The sequence below is a fragment of the Montipora foliosa genome, chromosome 3 (genome assembly GCF_036669935.1).
Source record: "Montipora foliosa isolate CH-2021 chromosome 3, ASM3666993v2, whole genome shotgun sequence".
NCBI lineage: Eukaryota > Metazoa > Cnidaria > Anthozoa > Scleractinia > Acroporidae > Montipora > Montipora foliosa.
In genome coordinates this window covers 15,500,559-15,520,558 of record NC_090871.1, presented here as the reverse complement: position 1 = coordinate 15,520,558, position 20,000 = coordinate 15,500,559, and the positions used below count along the sequence as shown (strand labels likewise).

The window sequence follows — 20,000 nt, the reverse complement described above, 5'->3', positions numbered from 1 at the left end:
AGAGAGAAGTCGCGATAGTGAGCAAGAAATAAACGAGGACATACCTGAATGGTTTGAAAGGCGAAAACACAAAGTTGAAAACAAGAATGACAACTCCAGATACTTGATTCTTCATTTTTCTCATTAAACTCACACCGAGTGATCTCTCAAGACAGGACTGTGATTCAGCATCTTCGTAAACGAGTTCATACCTACAAAAGAGAAGGCGAGTTCTATTGACTTTTGATATATGTAAACAGAAGCAGGGTTAACGTTAGCGCAGTGGTGAGAGCACTTGGCTGCCCTGCCAACAATAAAGTGACTTAGAGCCATGTTTACGGCAAACGGCAAATGCCAAGCTGAAGTTTGTGTCTTGTCGAAACTCAAACAAGCCAGTTTCATCAGTTTTAGCTCATTCCTTGCACGTAAGCTACAGATATCAGGCAAATTCTTAAAAGTGAGAGAAGCTAAAATAAGTAAATGTTAACGCCTTTTATAACAAGTACTGAGTAACGTGCCCTTTGCACTTTCACGTAAAAGCACGCTCAGTCTTTCTCATGTAAGAATTAATCTCATCTCATTTCAATCATCGGGAACAAATGAGTCTGCAACAAATTGCCCTGCTCCCAACTGTGTGGCTTCATAGCTCAGTTGGTAGAGCATTGCACCAGCATTGCACCAGCATTGAACCAGCATCGCAGAGGTCATGGGTTCGAATGCCGTTGAAGCAACCTGAATTTTACAGGCCTCTATAAAAAGCGACAATAGGACATTTGCTTGATGACACCATTTAAGTACAAGTACCAGTATCCTACAGGTTTTGCTTGTCTCATGCTAATTAGAGCTATTGTTATTTATTTTTACCCCGCTGAGAATACAAAATTCAAATAAGAAAAGAAAAACAAACTGAATTCTGGTAGTTGTAGTCAAATGACGCTATCGGGAAAAATGCCTATTGTTTACATTGTCCAACAAAGTGCGAGGAAAACCTCTCATGCGTCTTCCTCATGTGTCCCGCGTTTGATTTGAAGTCTCCCCAGGGAGGAGAACTTTTGGGCTGGATACAGATGATTGAAACTTCAAGGAAGTGATTTTCAGTCTCGCTAATCTTTTAAGAGTGGGGTGGGTGGGGAGGGGGACGCGTTCAAACTGCACGCGAATTAATACTTGGGGTCTTGAAAGAGAAGAACAGAAAATGACGCCTTTGATACGTCCTCTCATTTTACAAATGGCAAGACTTATGTGAAACGCAAAAAACCCATAAACAGTCAAAAGGGATAAATAGTGTAAAAGATTGAAACGCACGCAAAATTTGTGCCATAAGTAGTCTGGAAACTTACAATCATGGACAATCATGGAGACAATTTACCAAAACCAACGCTTTGTTAACTAACAATAGTATTTTGTATTTGAATGAAAACACCTTTTTCATCTGTAGTCAGCCCCCTTCCCCCCCTCCCCCCCCCCAAAAAAAAAATGTTGCAAAACACTTCGTGGGTGTTTATTTGTTTCCCACATTGACAAACGGGGAAGGGGAGGGTACCTTTCAAGAGGAGAGAGAGGACAATTTACACCAAGGGAAAAAAAGGTTGGTAATTTTCATGTGTCTCAACAACTTTTGTCTATGATTGGTAGCTACCTGTCCCTTTCAGACACGTTCCATGCATTTGGATACTGAGTTGCTGAGAAATTGCAACTGAAATTTCCTTAAGGCAAAAGTATTCAGTTTATTTTTATAAGTTGATTTATTTTCCTAGTTTTGTTTTTTTAGGAAGATTATACCACAGTGTTGAATTCGGGTTTCTTTTCTTCTCTTTCTTTTTAGCCTTTTGTCTGAAATCCCACAAATAATCAAATAATGTTCGAAAAGGTCTGTCCTGGTGTGCTCTATTTTTAAACCGATTATATATACCAAAGACGTACCTAAATTCTTCCGGAACATTGAGGTAGTCCACTCCATATTCCAATTCTCCGGGCATACGACGTCCCAGTAGACTTATCGGGGTAACACTTGGATACCGTCCTATCCCCACCCCCACAGAATTAGGAGCCAGTCCAGTGAGCGACACTTCCACCCTCTCTTCCACGCGGCTCCGAGCCTTGCATTCAATACAAGGGGCCTGGGACTCCTTGATAGGAAGGGACTCAGGAATCCCCCTAACGGGGAATATCCAATGGAGATCATTGACCATGCGCGTACTCATCATGCTGGGGTAGTCACCGCCCCAGGTGTCAGTGGGATCTTCTCTGTGTATAGTTACAGTGACAGTAGCTTCATACAGCTGCATGGTGTCGGGCGCAAAGGAGATTGGGATATCTAGACTCTCTCCAGGCTCCAGAGGGATGCTTTTGGCGCGTTTGAGAAGGAGACAGAAAACCGATGCTTTGGGCTGAGAGTCAAGACGCATGCTGAATAAAGCACCTGGGGAAAAGTGCGGTAAAGAGTGATATTTGCGTTAGCCTAAATTTCTGCTGCCTCCTAGGATCACTGAGAGTACTGAGGACTTGGCTAAAATTCACGCAATACTCCAACAATTGGATAGTACCAGATGTGATTGTCTATTTTGAGACCAGTGTTGGGAGAAACGGATTGCCAATAGCTGTTTAAGATTACTTTGCAATGGTGGCTAAAAAAACTTAAACCGAAGTAAAGAAGTGCAACAGGTAACGGGCCACAGATCCTTACCAAGAGAATATGAGGTAAGGGAGCGAATCCCTGTTTCCATGACAACTATTTGAAATCTACTTTTAGATAGCACCCGTTCTGCGAGGGTTATTTTTATCTCTTGTTACCATGACCGCGCGGTCCATTTTCACATCAACTGACCAATAAGGCGTTGTCGTCTTTGAAATAACCACGCAGTATGACACGGTAATAATAATACATTTCAAATAAATTTCATCGCAATAGGGCAAAATATGGGAGATTCCCTCTTCTACTTCACACTCTCCTGTCCTTACACAGACAGCCTGCCACTAATGCTCTGGTCTTTACTTTACTGAGAATTGAACGTGACTCGGTTGTCAATTGTGATTTTTTAAGGACAGTGCCTACTATTGGTATTGCGCATACGTTCTGCGCATCTGGAGATACTTCGGTTTCCTATTGGTGGTGCTTACTAATACAGGGATATTTTTGTGCGGTTTAAAACCATGCAGAGAAAGCTGAACTCGGCAAGTGCTCTTGGTTTCCAAAAAGAAAATTGGGGGTAACCATGCATTTTTCTGAGATAATCAAGATTCGATTTGGAAACAAACGCCATACATTACTTTGTATTTTAAAGCTTTTTACAAATATTGCTGATTAATTATCTTTGAAAAATGCGTGGTTACCCTCAATTTTCTTTTTGGATTTGAATAACACTTTTTAAGATCTGCTTTTCCCGCATGTTCATAAACCGCGCAAAAATACCTTTGAATTAGTAGGGAACGCCCTTAACAGAAAGAACGACAGATTACACCGATCACTCAACCATTAAGCCCAAGCGGAACACAGATATTGAATGGCTCCTGATGATACTTACCAGATCGGGACAAAAGCCTTTCCTTCATGATCACGTCCACAGTGACTTGTCTGTCAGTTGGATTTTTGAACGGAATAATCACCGACGAATTTCCACCCAATTGTGAATAGAGATTGATAGGATCCGCTGAACCAGGCATCATTCCCGTGCCGGATGCGTGAAATACCCAGCTACCCAGCTAACAAAATGAGATAAGAATATCACGTTACCGTTCGGACAAAAAGTGACTAATGGACTATCGTGTTACTGGACAACCTACTGAATTTGCATATTCGTGACACTTCGTTAAATTAGATTTCTAGTTAGTTCGGGCCGCCTTCAAAGAACAAAAATTGCAGTGAAATCATACCGGACGGAAGAGAATTTCTTTTCCTTTAGATTCTTTTGCATATGGTTTTGTACAGTTTTCTCGATTTGTTAGTTAATTCTTGTGAACACCGTTATTCTTGGTTTGCGCGTCAAGCAAGGAGACAAGAAAATCTTAGAATGAAAAGAAATACCAAACGCAAGCCACGTGTCAAAGTCTTGGGGGCGAGAATCGAGATTCGTGTCTATGGCAAAAGGCGTACGTCGAAATGTAATCTGCGGTTAGTTAAACCTCATCTACTTGAATCTACTTGACTTCAAGCCAGTTGCTTGCCTATTAAGCAATCGAACAAATTGAGAAAAAAAAAAAGATGAAAAACACTTTATTCAAAGAACGATGCGTATTTACAACCTCGGGTCAGTGCATTTTCCCACAACAGGTGGAATTAGGACATGCTGATTTTTGGTGAGGCGGAGAAAAACGCTCTCAGCAGAGTCCAGAGCTAAAACGAACTCAATCCACTTTGACAACAACCTGGATATTGATCTTTCAATACTGATGAGAGGCCTCTTATCACCACGCCTACAACACGGGATATTCTCAGTTGGTTACCCTTTGTCAGTTTCCTGTTGGTCTTGTCGTAGATGACAAAAAAAAAAAACGAGAAAGGAACTGATAAGCTCGTATGAGAGAATTTTCAATAGTTGTATGACGAGCAGCAGCCGTCGTTGGTGGTTGAATGAATGAATGAAAGCTACTTTCTTACCTAAAGTGAAGCGGATGTTTAATATCAACACCAAGCGTATTTACCTGAGGGCACTGAAAGGAAATTTCAGCAGCATGAAGACGCCCAATAGCCGATGGTGTAAACTTCAGTGGTACCTCTAACAGGCTGCCAGCTGCCAGAAGAATCTGTAGGGAATTGTCTAGTTCCAGGTTGAAGTTTGCAAGATTTGTACAGTGAGGAGTCAACACAAGTGATTCGCCTGTAGGATTCTGAAGGCGAATCATCTGATACGTAGACCTGAAAATACCAACACTACATTAGTTGAAGAAACTGCGTGATCAAAGAAAGTAGCTGTAGGCGGTGAAAACACACAGAATTCCAATTATGTAAAGTCACGTAGAATAATCTTATCTTAATCTCAGGAAATTTTTAAAACTATTTTGTTATTAGAACTCAAAACGGTAAAATGAACCTAAACTAGAATCTTTTCCGTTGATAAAATAAATCCTACTCCTCCGAGTACGATTTTAGCTCTTAAATTCATGATCTCCCCCTCTCATTCTGCCATCCGGAGAGCAGTCCTCAAAAGAACAGATTAAACCGAACATTCCGTATATTCCTATCTAAAATAGTCCCTAAAGAATCCGCCCCAATATTCTCGCAGCTACTTACTTTCCAAGCTCGGAGTGAACTGTTGGCAGGTGCACTGGTAGAGGGGTGGTAGCTTTGAGGATGAGGTCATACCAAAATTCTCCCACAGCTTCACTTTGGAAAATCACACTACAAAGAGAACAAAGCCGGTAAATAATACATATTTTTTCGTTACATGGCATAACCTTTACCACAAACCCACAGTAGCATTCCTTATAATTGTTAAAAACTACAAATCGACTCAAAGTTACTTACTTTCGTCAAAAACTTGAATATTTCGAACACTGAATCTCAAATGCTTTTCTCACATGTGCGAAGCACATCATCAACAAGTATTTTATCAAAAGGACTTTTGTGAGATATTTGCGTACTTTCCGTCAATATCGTAAGACATCGGTTTCCAGTTGAAGGCTATTTCCTAAGTTTACGGGCGATTCTAAAGTGGACTAAAGAATTTTCATGAATTGCGCTGGATTTAGAATTTTCAATTCTTGTCTTCACATTGCAAGATGTATTTTTCATACATCTTCCATGATCGTTGCAAGCAACCATGCGTCGTCACCTGTATTTAGTACAGAGGGGGCTATGCTGATTAAGGCAACGCGGGAAGCTTACTTACGCTAAATGAAAAAATACAGCTTTTTAAAATAATACAAACCTAGACAAACCTTCTCCCAAGAAGAACACATATCTCACCTTCCAGTATATTCACCAATCACTGTTGGTGCGAATGTCACGTGATAGGTGACCTGCTGCCGCGGGAACAAAATGATCCTGGGCTCGCCGGTTAGAGCCTCGCCATCGATGAGCACGTCCATAACAATCCTTTCTCGAGTCGGGTTTGTCACTGCAATGTCCACTGCCACTGCCGAGTGAGCGGCACAAGTGACTTCTAGGGTCCTTTCCGGATGGGTTGCTGAGGCTTGTATCTCAATAGTGTACCACAAACGGTAGGGGCGCGTGGTGGTACTCACAGCGGAGCCCTCATTCTCTGCGATCTCATTTTGGTCATTCTCCTCAACTTCATCATCGTCGACAGTTCTGTGGATAAATACAACACGATAGTACAAACGATCCTCAAAGTACGGGCCCCAGTTTTTCAAAAGCCAGATAACATTGTCTGATGAATAAGTGAAGCAACCGTGAATACGCACTCTAAGCACATCTTTGTAAAGATGAATGGACTATCAAACTGAATTTAATAAGAAGTGTTAAATTAAGACAAAGCCCTTACATGGGACGAATTATTCGTGACTTGATTGGCTATAAAGCTAAATAAGTAATTTTTTTCGAACGGACCGACAATGTAGCTCGAGAACTTTAAACCAATACTTAAGCCTATTTGAACGAAGGCGATCGTGAACTAACTTATATAACTTCCTTTTTCAGATTCCTTTTACAAGCTTCTAAAAATGAGTGCAGGATTTCACCTTGGCAAATGAGGGCTAACACTGGCTTCCACAGGTGAGTCAAATGAAACAATTCCACGAAAAGTGCCTCGTCTCCATGGAGAGACAGTGATCAAGTGCTCGGCCGTTTTTCCTGGAAGAACAGTGATTGTAGCTGGTCCACTCACGATATCTAGGTCGGTCTTGACCTAACAGAGCACAAGTAAAATAGCATGCTTGTTAAATTTCGAATTTTGAGATTTTTCTATTTCATTTATAACTTGAATGCACATCCACATTCGAACTTCCAAATCTGCCTAAGCGTCTTTACAAATGTAACATAAGCAACGCGAAAACAGAGTTTCACTATATAGATTCAGATACATCACGTAAAAAAGACTTTTTATAAGCCCATTTTTATATATATGGCTGTCCGTCGTAACAGACGTTGACTGTCTTGAGTACTGACTCATGCATAGGCTGTCATGTGGGCGATCAGATCTGCTCGGGATCGGATCTGCAGTATCGCTGGCAATTGGTGCATTATAAGCCAATTTAAAACACGATTAACAACACTGTAGTGTCTTCCTGGCATCCGTTATTCTCATGTACTAACCTGGAATGTGAGTTTATCTTTCGTAACGTTTGGTACTTGTAGAGTGTAAGTGGCGCTGTCAACAAGAATTTGGACATTATCATTAGTGTCACCAAGTGTGACTGAGTACCAACTAAATCTCAAAGAAAAACAATTATACCGAAGCTGGAGGGATCGACTACAAGCGTGTAACTTCGATGTACTAGAAATAAGGGTACATGTAGGTAGGGCGATGATTTTTTACCTTTAATCCCCACAAAAAATATATACAATTCGGAATAAAATATATTCGATATAACAAAGCCTCACTGTATCCTCCATAAACAAAAAGGGATACATTATTACGAATACACAATAAGCACTCTGAAAACCCGCGGGTGCCGGGGTGGGGAAAAAATGGTCGGTAATGGCGGGGGCAGGCAAAAACAGCTGTCCACATTCTTTCTTCCACTCAGCCAGACTTGGACAAGAAAGTTGCGTTTATGTATCAAAAATTAGGTAAGTTGGTCGTGGCCTAAAGGATCACCTGCGAGACAAAATGTCTTGTGAACTGCGCATTTCGCATAACAAAATTGTCCAAATCGTGAGAGTGTTGCCCTTACCTTTCCTTAGCGGGGCACTCTATCAAGATGTGGTCCAATGGAAGCGGTTTCTGTCCTGTTCCTCGCAGCCTATAGACCTGTTCATTCCCATCTAGCGTGTTTGTAAGCGTCAGTTTTCCCTCAATAACGAAATCGTAAAAATGACATCTAAGTACTCGCTCAGATGGTACGCGCGGGCGGCAATTAAGCGGGCGTGCATCTAATTGGGTGCATTTTCGGACATAGAGCGGTTTTCAATTGAGTGTCGAAACTAATTAGCGAATTGCTTTGGTTTTGCATTACTTTATTCAGTGAGTGGTTCAAAGTTCTCGCGCCACTTTTTCAACCAATCAAAAGTGAAGCCAAAACCAATCGTGGCTCGCGCGTGCACATTTTCCCGCGCTTTGTGTCGGCTACGTGTAATTACTTCGAGTTTTCATTGGTTTACTGGATTGTCTCCGTCCTTTTTGATTGGCCAAAGTAATTACTTTGGTTTTGGTTTTACGACACACGATTGAAACTCACTCTATGTGCATTAACTTCGTTTTCTCAAACACTATGGAAAAACTGCTCCCTCGCTTTTACATAGGCAAACCGGTTAACCTGCCGCAGTGGACATTCCTCACAAACGACGGGTAATGAATCACTATTTCTTCGGACAAACTAGCAAGTCAAGCTAGGTGAACTACACGTGCGTTAACTTTTTCTAGCTTTAAGATAAGGTTGAGAAGTGTAATCAGATTGCAAGTGAAAGGTCTTCGTGTACTTACCTCAACGCTACCCTCGTAAGATGGTCTGAACATCAGGGGATAGTGGATGGTGAGGCGTGATTTTGCGACCATGACTGGTGGTCCGTAGAACCCCTCCCCTGTAATGGTCGCCGCCAGATGCCAATCATGGTTACTTTGATTGACCTGCCCAGAGAAGACAGACGTTAAAGTTTAGAAAATTGAAACTGTTAATAATTAACATTTAACTTGAACACCTTTCTTGAGTGTGTACCGAATGCCAAGTAACTGATGAGCCGTGGAGGTCGCGAGGTCACCGCCATCCGGCTTTCCCTGCACCAAGGCAACACGGGTCCCTCACTCCCGAAGGAATTAACGAACGCTTTTCTTTCAACTACTTTATTCTTGCTCATGATCCACGTTGCTGTATCCCCACCTCACACTCGCCTTCCACCAATGTGGCCCCGGATCGATTCCCGGATTCGACGCCATATGTGGGTTGAGTTTGTTGCTTCTCTTCTCTACTCCGACAGATTTTTCCCCGGGTACTCCGGTTTCCCCTCTCCTCAGAAACCAACCATTTGATTTGATTTTTTCTGAGTTCAGTTGATTTGTCGTCTCTCCAATAAGTAGAGCACTAACCTTGAGACTTAATAAAGTGATCATTATTATAACTATAAGTATTACAAAATTCTCGAATCTGATTGGTTGTGTTTGCGCCTATTTGAACTTGGATGGCTTTTTTCTTGCTGTTTTCTGATAATACTGTTTGCAAGGTATTCAAAGACATTTTATCCTCCCATTTTGTTAAAGTTACGATTAATTAGTAATAAGACTTCGTGTTGTACAATTCAGGGGTAATAAATTCTGCTACGAACCTAGTGGCCCATCAGGCCTGCGCTTATCTCCGGTTACTGTAGCATGAAGCGACTAGAAGTATTTCTACTCCCCTCTGGATGGGATGCTAGTCCATCGCAGGGTTACCCCCAGCATTAAATTTGCCGGTACCCACTTATACACCTGGGTGAAGAGAGGCACTATGAGAGTAAAGGGTCTTGCCCAAGAACACAACACAATGAATGACCCGGCCAGGGCTCGAACCCGGACCGCTCGATCCGGAGACCAGCGCGCTAACCGTTAGGCCACCGCGCCTCCCATTCAGAGGTAATCATGCTCGTAATTTCAAATCGGCCGAGCGCGCAAAATTACTCCGATCGATTACTCCCTGAATTGTACTCTATTAGTTTGCTCTGACAAAGGGCGGACGTCCGAAACGTCAACTTTCCAAGTTCTTTTCGGTGGTCAATTTACCATATCAACCGCCCAGTTGATAAGTTACCCATTTCTGTGTTTCGCTTCTTCACTGACGCTCACCAGTTTCTTTAGAGACTAAGCCCCTTTAAAGCCACTAATAAGGCAATTTACATTCGTTATTTTATTTTAGTTACGCTGGTAGAATCTTACAATCGGGCAAATTGGCTCGGGTTAGCGAGTCTTAAAACAATCCAAAGCACTGAGCTGACACAGAGGAGAAAATAAATGGTCTTTCGATAAGTAAATTGAAGGTTAAGGTAAAGCAACTGAATTTAACGTCGGTAGTTCCTTTAGCTACGAGGCTGCCATGTACCAATGGAAGCCGACGGTGCGTCCTAGCTATAGCTACACGGATCAGAGAAAAGTCGAAACAGACGTTGAAGTCACCAAGGATCAAACTGGGGACCTCTTGCTCTGAAAGCCAAGCACGAGCCAACTGAGGTACGCCTCTCTCTTACAATCCAACCTTGGCGGAAATATACGCATTCATATGCTAAATAACGAAAACAAATTACCACTGGTATATCCTGCGAAACGGATTGATGTGCCGGTGACGTGAACTCCAGCTCAAGAGCTGAGCCCTCTGGCGTCACGGTACACTCCAGCTGATACACTCGGATGTCATGCGCAGACTTCAATGTTATTGTACATGGGTAGTGTCCAGGTCCTTTCGGCTGAAAGGTCACGGGTAACGGGATTGTGTTCTTTGGTGAATTGCGTCCTGTAGAGAGTAAACCAATAGAGGAAAATAACAACTTGAGTTTGATAATTATTGCTTTACAGATCTAATGATAGGAGGTCCAAAATGAGATGTTACATGAGGATACCAATGATAAAAGGATGAGCTCAAAGAAACGAGTGAACAACCAGCACTCCACGTTGAGTGATTATTTTCTCAAACATGGTTAGGTTGAGCTTCTTATCCTCATTGTTTGTTATTGCTAATTTATGCAAATGCGACGTAAAAACAGTGGCTACGAGGGGCAATACTTGACATTCTTAGCGGGAAATGACTGACGCCTGGCCAAATGTCCCTCGATAGTCCAGGTACTTGCTTGACTCAAATCTATAGGTTATCATGGTTCAGTGTGAGGCTGTCAGTCAATGTTCAGACCTAACACTGTTTTAAACAACTCATCCCTGATCTCAGTTTAATACCATAACAATACAATAACAATTTACAATCAATGACGATCAAATGTCAATGTATTTAACAAATATGAGCTAATAGACAATTTTCGAATTCTCACGGCTGGACTGGATCTAGCATGAAATGGAGGCTACTACGGGCAAATCTTTTCAAATGCAAATTAATTTGCCCGCATTAGCCTCCATTTCATTCTAGATCCACTCCAACCGTTAGAATACGAAACTGGCCTATTGGAAAGCTTGAAAGAGTGATAATGCCAGGATGAGTTTTAAATATTTAGGTATGATTTGTTGGCGCACATGGCTCCCTGTGAAGAATATGTTACTTATGAGTTATTCTATAAAGTTCCTTCGTTAATGTAATTTGGTATGTGTCTTTTTACCTTTTCATATGCGATTGCTGACAATCTCTAAATTGCAAAAAAATCAATTAATGACTTTTGCACTCTTTAACTTACCATTCTTGTTACTTATGCTTGCGGGGATGGTGACCTTGGAAGCAGCAAGGAAGAACTTGGAGCTTAATTCTGTATGAAATTCAGTGACCTCCTTTTCGAAGGCCTCCTTCGTGCCGGGGTCTCCCGCATGAAGGAATGTGTCTCCTCCCAGACCCAGCGCGGCAACACTGGCTGTGACGGAGCAACTGGTCAGCGTGCCGGTCAGTTTACGGCGCTGAAGCTCTCGTTCTGACATGCGTTGTTGAGCGGCGATCGCTTCAAACGAAAAGAAAAATAGACGGCAAAATAAGTCAAGCACCATAAGAACAACTGAATTCTGGAAAGTACACCAAGTCAAGTCAGATCAAGTCAAGTCAAAATTGTGTTAAACCAGAGGATGGAGGAAGTAAGCATAAAGATAAGAAATCTGACTGACTGTAACTTGCAATGAACGGCTTCATTTTCACAGCCGTACGTCTCATATTTACGGCGACAATGTTCTCATCACGGTAGCATAACATAAAAAGCTCTTTTTTTCTTTTACTGGCTATTATTTCGCCGCAGTATGAGCTATAAACAATGTTTTGTCAGCTGTGAGATTCGACTTTGTACAAGACCCAAACAATTCGCTAACCGGCATAATGCATGGAAACCCACGCGAAACATAATGCAAGTTGTGACCTTTTTGTTTGCTACAACGATTTGCAAAGAAATGCACGTAATTAGCAACAAGCCGATTTTAATAGAGTTACTTTCATATGACCTTGGAAAATAAAATCAAAAACAGATCGTAAAAAAAATGCAAAACATTTAATTGGCTTATCGAACAAAAACAAATGAGCGCGAATTTTCATTGGCTTAGAGAACGAGGATGCAAACAGTGTCATTTCTTCATGGAATTTACTGGAAAGCGATCGGCATTTGCTTTATGCAGTGATGTGATTGGGCAATCGAACTGTTTACTGCCCACATTAAGAGTTTCCCTGGCAGGAATAAGGAGAAGCTTTGTTTTAATCTTGCCAAACATTCGTCCGTGAAACAAATTGCGAACACTTTTTCGAAGTCATACGAAAGTCGCTGTAAGCGTTACGAACGCGGCGGGTCCAATTTGCAGGTCGCAGGTCGCGGGTTGCAGGTCATTGTTTCACCAATACAGAAAGTACCCTAAACATTCATAAAAGCTAACCTTAGGCCTAAAAACTCTTGTTTAGGCCTAACGTTGGCTTTTAAGAATGTTTAGGATACTTTCTGTATTGATTAAACAATGACCTGCAACTTGCGACCTGCGACCCGCAAATTAGACCCACCGTTACGAACGAAAGTATCCCCTTGTTCTCCTCCCCAAGTTCAACATCACTTGTGTCTCGGGATACAGACAATTAACGTAACGAAGTGCTTCCTAAACTCTACTGCCAAAGAACAGTAAAACAGCTGCATTTGCCGTGGTCTTTTGCCAACACTTAATTACCTCACAGCTGAAAAGAAAAACAAACAAACAAAAAACTGGGCGTGCATTTAATTTCTGGACATAACTGCACCACCAGGAAATCAGCACTGCCAAAAACGAAACCCGACCCTGACTGAAATTTACGCATTAGTTTCCGCATGCTTTTGAAAGGTCACTGCAACACAGTTCCTTTCTGGAGACAAGGGAGAAAAGCTTTCATATTTACATGTATCTCTAAATGGTGGCTAGCTCTTGACGGCAAGAAAAAAATTAACTCCGAACAAAGAAGAAAGGCAACAATAGAAACAGGACACATTACAGTGCACCTAGACTCAAATATTTTTCGTTCTTATTATAAATCTCCCATCCAAAACAAACATATGTCGCCCAGTTGTTCAAAAGCCGATCAACGCTAATCCCAGATTAAAAATTAACCAAGAAGTTTATTTCTCTACTCCCAAATGCTGTTCAACGGTGATATTCGATAAAACTTTACATTAGAAGAAGTCAAATTTGAAAACAAAATAAAGCAAAAGAAACTTTTAAGAAAAAAAATTGAAAACATGAAACAAAGTTTACGCTAATCCTGGATTAAGTTAATCGGCTTTCGAACAACCGGGCCCAGAATTTCGCGTTTTCTGTGTCGTGCAAGCTACGTAAAATCATAAATATTCTTGGTCTTTGGCCATTTCAACTTAATCAAAAAACATAAGTAAAATGCGCTTTATCATTATGTTTGTAGTCGCGCTGTTTGTTTTATGTTTTTGATTATAAGCCACGTAAACTTGGCAGAACTAGCAGCAATTTGGACCCACGACCGTGATGTGAGAGGTATGGGCAAGGCTGCTGCCTAAGAAAACTTTAATGGGGCCCTCAGAGCTAAACGCTGAGAACTTAGGAGCCCAACATATGAAGTGAAAGGTGTTGCTGTGAAAAATTAAGGCGCCCAGAGCTATTCTTTGGGAGCCCCAGGCTACCGGGCTCCTGTTAGGCAACAGCCTTGGGTATGGGTCTATTCTCGATCTAACGTCACAACCTGGTTTGCATTCCTGTTTTTAAAGAATTTATGCATTGCAAAGCAGTTTGTGACGTAAGTCCAGAATAGACCCATGATCGATCGTGCGTCCAAATTACTGCTAGTTCAACCAAGTTAACGTGGCTTGCACGAAACAGAAAACGCGAAATTCTGGGTAACAGTGGTGACATATGTTTGCTTTGGATGGGAGGATCTATATTAGGAACGAAAATTTTTTGAGTTTCGGAGCACTTTAAGGTCTTGGAGTGTACTCTTAAAATTGAACCCAGGCGACATCGACATGAGCTCTCAACATTACGTAATCCCTGGTCCGGCCACTGACGTCAGTGTTAAAATTTTATGTTTTCAGTAAATCATAAAATAAATATAACTTATTTGTCTGTATCTGGTTTAGGTTTACATTACAAATGACGACCAAATGAGCCTAAAACACCGGTGATAACTCACCCAATGCATTCTCTCTTGCTTCATTGACAATCGGGATACACAAGTCTTCGGTGAACGACTCATCATGCTCGCATTTCCAGTATACTACCCTCTCATCGCCACCGTACGCCCCCCTGCCACTTCTCGCAGCTGCAGCACTGCTGATACGCACGCTATGGGGGGAGTTGGTCACCGGCATCGGGGAGGGGAGAGGTAGAGTTGCGTTAGCCTCAATACAGTAGAGAAATTCGCCAATTTTATCGTTGATAAACAAGACTGAACACTGACGGTGACCGACATCGAAAGGAAGGAAGTGTATTTCCACTACACCAGTGCTGTTGGCCTTGATATTTATTGTCTTTGCAGGGGACCAGAACGCACTTTGCATTGGATCTGGGGGACCTAGTAACAAATAAAGGCGATCATGTAAAATAGAGCGTACAAGAATTTTATACATAGCTTTTAAACATGCATATCAGTCAATTCATTAGCTTACTTTTAAGTTCACTTCTCTTATTTTATCTTTGTTTTTGAGTATAGATGGTTTTCAGTCACGTGATGAGACGGCCATGGCGGTGCGCAAAACCATAGCAAATTATGGCTCATGTTTTGCATTATAATAAAGTCAAATTCCCAAAACACTTTTTTCTCTATTGTTCTGTGCACCAACATGGCTGCTGTGACGTCAGGTAAAAACCATCTATTTGTGGTTTTCGCGTTACGTCATCGCCGCCTGGTGGACGAAAACAAAAGATCTCTCATTAGCTCCTTTCGTTCGCCCACCAGCAATTGTTCATTGCAGCATTATTATATGTGTCTCTGGGTTGCAAACCATCTATTCATATGGAACATGCGTTATCAGTTTTAGAGAGGTTTTCAAATGAGTGTCGTAAAACCAAAACCAAAGTAATTACTTTGGCCAATCAAAAAAGACAGAGACAATCAATTAAACCAATCAAAACTCAAATGCGCGGGAAAATGTGCACGTGCGAGCCACGATTGGTTTTGGTTTCACTTCTGATTGGCTGAGAAAGTGGCGCGAGAACTTTGAACCAATCACTGAGTGAAGTAATCATAAACCAAAGCAATTCGCTAATTACTTTCAACACTCAATTGAAAACCGTTCTATTTCATATTATTTGTTATTATTACATGACGTCATGGAGACCATGTTGGTGTCCAATAGTACCTCTGCGACCATTAAACTCTAGTCGTATGCCAAATTTTTTTTTTGCTTCATTTGTAAAAATCACGGCCAATGATCACGTATTTAGCGGTGAATATGCTCAATTGCATGCTAAACAACTAATTTGTGAATAAAAACAAAAAACCAAGCCTGGCCAATCACAGCAAAAGCACAAAATCAAACAAACCAATGAGCTCGAAACACATTCATGCAGCCGACACCAAAAAAAAAAAAAGAAAAAAATCATGATCCCATGACCTCTGATACATCGCCAATGCAGCCAACTCGGACCTGGGGTTCCTGTGCCGAAAATCCCGAAACTTTTGCCTTTCGGGCCTTAAAAGTTGACTCTAACTACAAAGTCTCTTACGAAAATCAGTCACGATCCACGTGAAAAGTAGCACCAATCATCACCCAGAAATTCGTTTTTGCACTCGCCTTCAAATCAAGGTTGAAGCCGAAGGCCGACGATGGCCTATTGATTGTTGTATCTGACGTTATGGCCGCCATGTTGGTGTACACAGTAAAATGCCTTTTGGGAATTTGACTCTATTCTTATGCAAAACTTGTGGGGCTATTTTCGAATGTTTTGTACACTAACATGGCCGTCTCATCACGTGGATGCAAACCAAGAATTCGTTCTGGTTTTATTGTTAGAAGCAAATGAAGCGTATTCACGAGTCTGTATTTAAATGACTGACCTGTTACAGACTCAGTCTTGTGTTGCTCTACCTTGGGTGGAAACTCTTTCCTGGGCGACTTAGTTGTTTGCCTGTAAACACAAAGGATACCTCAGTGGATGTCTTAAAATCAATAATTTAACCAGAGAGAGAGGTCAGCAGGCCATATCTCAACAAAAACCCTTCAAACTACCATAATATTTAGGTAATTTTACCTGTAAAAGACTTTCTGAAATATGATAACAATGGGGAGAGCCTTGAAATTAGGATCGTCTAAACCAAGCCTGCGTTATGACAAGGTCAACTGTCGTGGTGACCACACCCTTATTTCCATTCACTACTTGCACAAATCCCATAATACACCTCTTTTACCCCCCAAAAATCTGCATAGGCATTGTTTTCCACTTCTCTTGGGACATTTTCATGTTCCAGGAGAAATTGCAAACAATGGTTATGCAAAAGTTTTAGGGGGTAATAGAGGTGTATTATGGGATTGTGCAAGTTGTGAATTCACTGGCCAGCAATCAATTATAAAATGTTTCACGGCTGTACTCACGTCAAATGTCATAGAGAGCGGTAGCGTTCGTTAGGCTGAATGCTATGTTAGCGAGTACGTTGCGTTATGGTTGCCATGTTGTAAAGAGAAGAAGAAACCTTTAGGAATAGACAAGTTTTAAATTGTGCAAAACAAAAGGACAAAGTCCAGGTTAAGGAGTATGAGAATTACTTGCCAGAACTTCAATTATGTTTTTTTCTGCTTTTGCCTATTGAACTATGTTTTTATGCAACTTATTTCTTCGTTTTAAAAACCAAATTGGTTACAGACCAACAAACAAAGAGTCTTTGCTGCTTTGGTGATGTAAAAGTATTTTCTTTACATATGCATACGAATAGACTCAGAGGTTTCACCGAAGCACAAGTTACCCGTGATCTGTCCGTGATTCCACCTTCTTCAGATTCTTGTTTGATTTTGAGATTTTCGCTTTCGCTGGAGACGCGGCTGGGAACGAACTCCGAGCCTCCACTAAAACGATACGGAACTCGCCGGTCAGCGGAAACGGGTTGGTGACATCAAAGCTCACTTTCTGGAGTTCGTAACAACATGACTCGCTCTTAATGGTTGCCTACAAAGAAATAGTCACATTCAAATGATGATTCAGTAAGTATCCCAAAAAATTTGGTTTACTGGTCAATCTTTTGAGGAAAAAGTCCAACAAACCGCGCACCGGTGGCTCAGTTGGTTGCGCATCGGGCTGTCATGCGGGAGGTCGTGGGTTCGAACCCGGCCGGATCAACATTCAGGATCTTAAAAGAACTGGAATAAAGTGCTGCCTTTGTAATTTCATCTGCAATTGGTTAGACTTCCAAATACCTTCTATGTTCATAAATTTTCTGTGGGCCGTTAAAGAACCCACACACTATTCGATAAGACTAGGGGATGTAGTCCCCGGTGTTGTGGCTGTCCTGTTCTCTCTAAAAAGGGTTACGGTGTATAAGGCCACCTAAGCAGAAACAGCCATAAGCCAAAAAGGGACTTTGCCGAGTGCTGGAACATGTAGATGTAGATGTGGAAATGTTCGAAACTAAACCTTGTGCAGCGTTATGACTAGATTTAAAGATCTACTTCAGTTCCAATTTGCACTAATGGAGAGCAGTATTGGCGCAGAGATTAGGACACTCCTCTCCCACCAATGTGGCCCGAGTTCGATTTCCATACTCGCCTCCTATGTGGGTTGAGTTTGTTGGTTCTGCACCCTGCTCCGAGAGGTTTTTCTACGCATGGGTACTTCAGTTTTCCCTTCTCCAAAAAAACCCTAACGTTTAATTTTTATGTACCGTTTTCGCAGTTCGCGCCCCAGCGCTAAAAAACTTGACACTTAAATATAGTTCATTAATAGACCAATTTCGATATATTAAAATTCAGTCCGAAACAAAGGGCATCATCTCGAGGCTCTGGGGAATAAATATAAGGATTTGTATGAGTTTATTTCCCAGAGCCTCGAGATGGTGCCTTTTGTTTCGGTCTGAATTTTAATATATCGAAATTGGCCTATTAAATAACTTTATTTTTGCTCAATGCGCGAGTGGGCAGAATTCTACGAATCCTGCAATCTGACTGGCTTTGGGAGCGGGCGGAACTTTTCTATCTTGCCGGTCAACCCGGGCGGAATCCTGTTTGCGGGCGCTTGTGTAATGACCTTCAATTTCCATTTTTTGTCACCGAATCCGAAGTAAGTGTTTGACGAGAGGCGTGGAAATAGAATTCAAGTAAAAATATTTCTCTGGAAACGTTGAGTTTTAAGTCGCTTTCTGCATTTCGCTATCAAGCGCAGTGCGAGTCAACAAAGTTAAAAAAGGTGATTTCAGAGAGGAAGAGAGAGAGAGAGAGAAAAAATATATATGTTATTTACCGGCTAAGGGTCGGTCCGTATAGCGAAAAACGAGGTCACAGCGAAAAAACTGTGACCTCGGTCACAGTTTTTTCGCCATACGGACCTCAAAGCTGGCCTCATGGTTAGAGTGCTCGACTCCGGTTCGAGTGGTTCGGGTTCGGGTCCTGGCCGGGGACATTGTGTTGTGTTCTTGGCAAGAAGACACTTTACTCTCACGATGCCTCTCTCCACCCAGGTGTATAAATGGGTACCGGCGAAAATGCTGGGTAATGCTGGTAACCCTGGGATGGACTAGCATCCCATCAAGGGGGCAGTAAAAATACTCCTAGTCGCTTCATGCTAGGCTCGTAACAGAGATTTTACTTTGTTTTCCTTACCACAGGCACGATGTTGGTGATGCAGGTGTCCAAAGTAAACACGAGTGTGTTTCCGCAGGGGGTTCCTTCTCGTTTTCCAACAAGCACTAACGTTGCACTGCATGGTCTGAGAAATCGGCTCTTGAATTCTACGGGCATTTGCAGATGACCCTTCGAAGGTACCTAAAACACGAAATGGTAGTTTATGCAGCAGTGCAGGCAACGCCAACAACACAAAACAATGCATGTTACCCAAAACAACAGCACTGCACGTGCTGCACACAAGACAGGGAAGCAGGGTTGATGCAGTGCTGAGAGCACTTGCCTCCAGCCAATGTGGCCCAGGTTCGATTCCCGGACCTGACGCCACAAGTGGATTGAGTTTGTGTTGGTTTCTTCTCTGCTTTGAGGGTTTTTCTCCGAGTTCTCCGGTTTTCCTCCCTCAGCAAAAACCAGCATACAGCTGATTTCAGCTGGCTGTAAGCTGTGTGGACCGTATAGCGGCTGCCAGAGAAGGCATAGTATGCTTTCGGTAAGACCGTGTTAAGCTACGTCGTTGCTGTACTTTGCGACGACGGCTAGCGAGGCATGTATGACACATATAGGACGGTCACTTTCATAGTTTTCTTTCATTTCTTTAGTTGTTCCGAACAGTTCGTTTCCTGGACAGTTCAAATCATTTCAAAGTTCTTTCCACAGCTCGAAGTTTCCTTGGTCGCATTTTGCTTCGGTCTATATCCTCTATAATAATCAATGGTCATTTTGATCTCGTATAAAAGCTTAAGCCTAATAGAAATTATGATGCAAAAGCGTGGACATGGGCCAAGCCACCGAAACAATGAAAACAACAGCCAACAACACAGGAAATCTTGTCAGGACTCTATTTTTTTTTGCGAGCGAATGAAAATTGTGTCACAATTGGCCTCTACGTCATGCATCGCGCGCGCTGCCAGTAAATAGATCTTGTCTGATGTCAGATTCCTTTCTAAATTCGCGTAGACTCTCGCGCATGTCGGAAACAAACGCGTCATGCATCGCGCGAACGCCGCGTGAAATTTTAAGCAAGTGTTCGAGACGTTTAGTCAGACATAACTGG

General features: G+C 42.0%; 2 protein-coding genes across 2 annotated transcripts in view; one reads left to right on the top strand and one right to left on the bottom strand.

The window, feature by feature from the left end:
- LOC137994137 (cilia- and flagella-associated protein 47-like) overlaps positions 1 to 8,594 on the bottom strand; it is a 14,433-nt gene extending 5,839 nt beyond the window's left edge. The window contains exons 1-10 of the mRNA XM_068839807.1: positions 8,523 to 8,594; positions 7,774 to 7,892; positions 7,193 to 7,247; positions 6,619 to 6,785; positions 5,885 to 6,229; positions 5,210 to 5,317; positions 4,621 to 4,834; positions 3,504 to 3,681; positions 1,903 to 2,401; positions 45 to 191 (exon numbers count right to left, since the gene is read on the bottom strand). Of these exons, the coding sequence (XP_068695908.1) occupies positions 45 to 191; positions 1,903 to 2,401; positions 3,504 to 3,681; positions 4,621 to 4,834; positions 5,210 to 5,317; positions 5,885 to 6,229; positions 6,619 to 6,785; positions 7,193 to 7,247; positions 7,774 to 7,892; positions 8,523 to 8,594 (1,904 nt within the window). The remainder of the gene's footprint in view (positions 1 to 44; positions 192 to 1,902; positions 2,402 to 3,503; positions 3,682 to 4,620; positions 4,835 to 5,209; positions 5,318 to 5,884; positions 6,230 to 6,618; positions 6,786 to 7,192; positions 7,248 to 7,773; positions 7,893 to 8,522) is intronic.
- LOC137995302 (tetratricopeptide repeat protein 28-like) overlaps positions 1 to 20,000 on the top strand; it is an 83,422-nt gene that overhangs the window by 28,318 nt on the left and 35,104 nt on the right. The gene's annotated exons all lie outside the window — the stretch shown is intronic.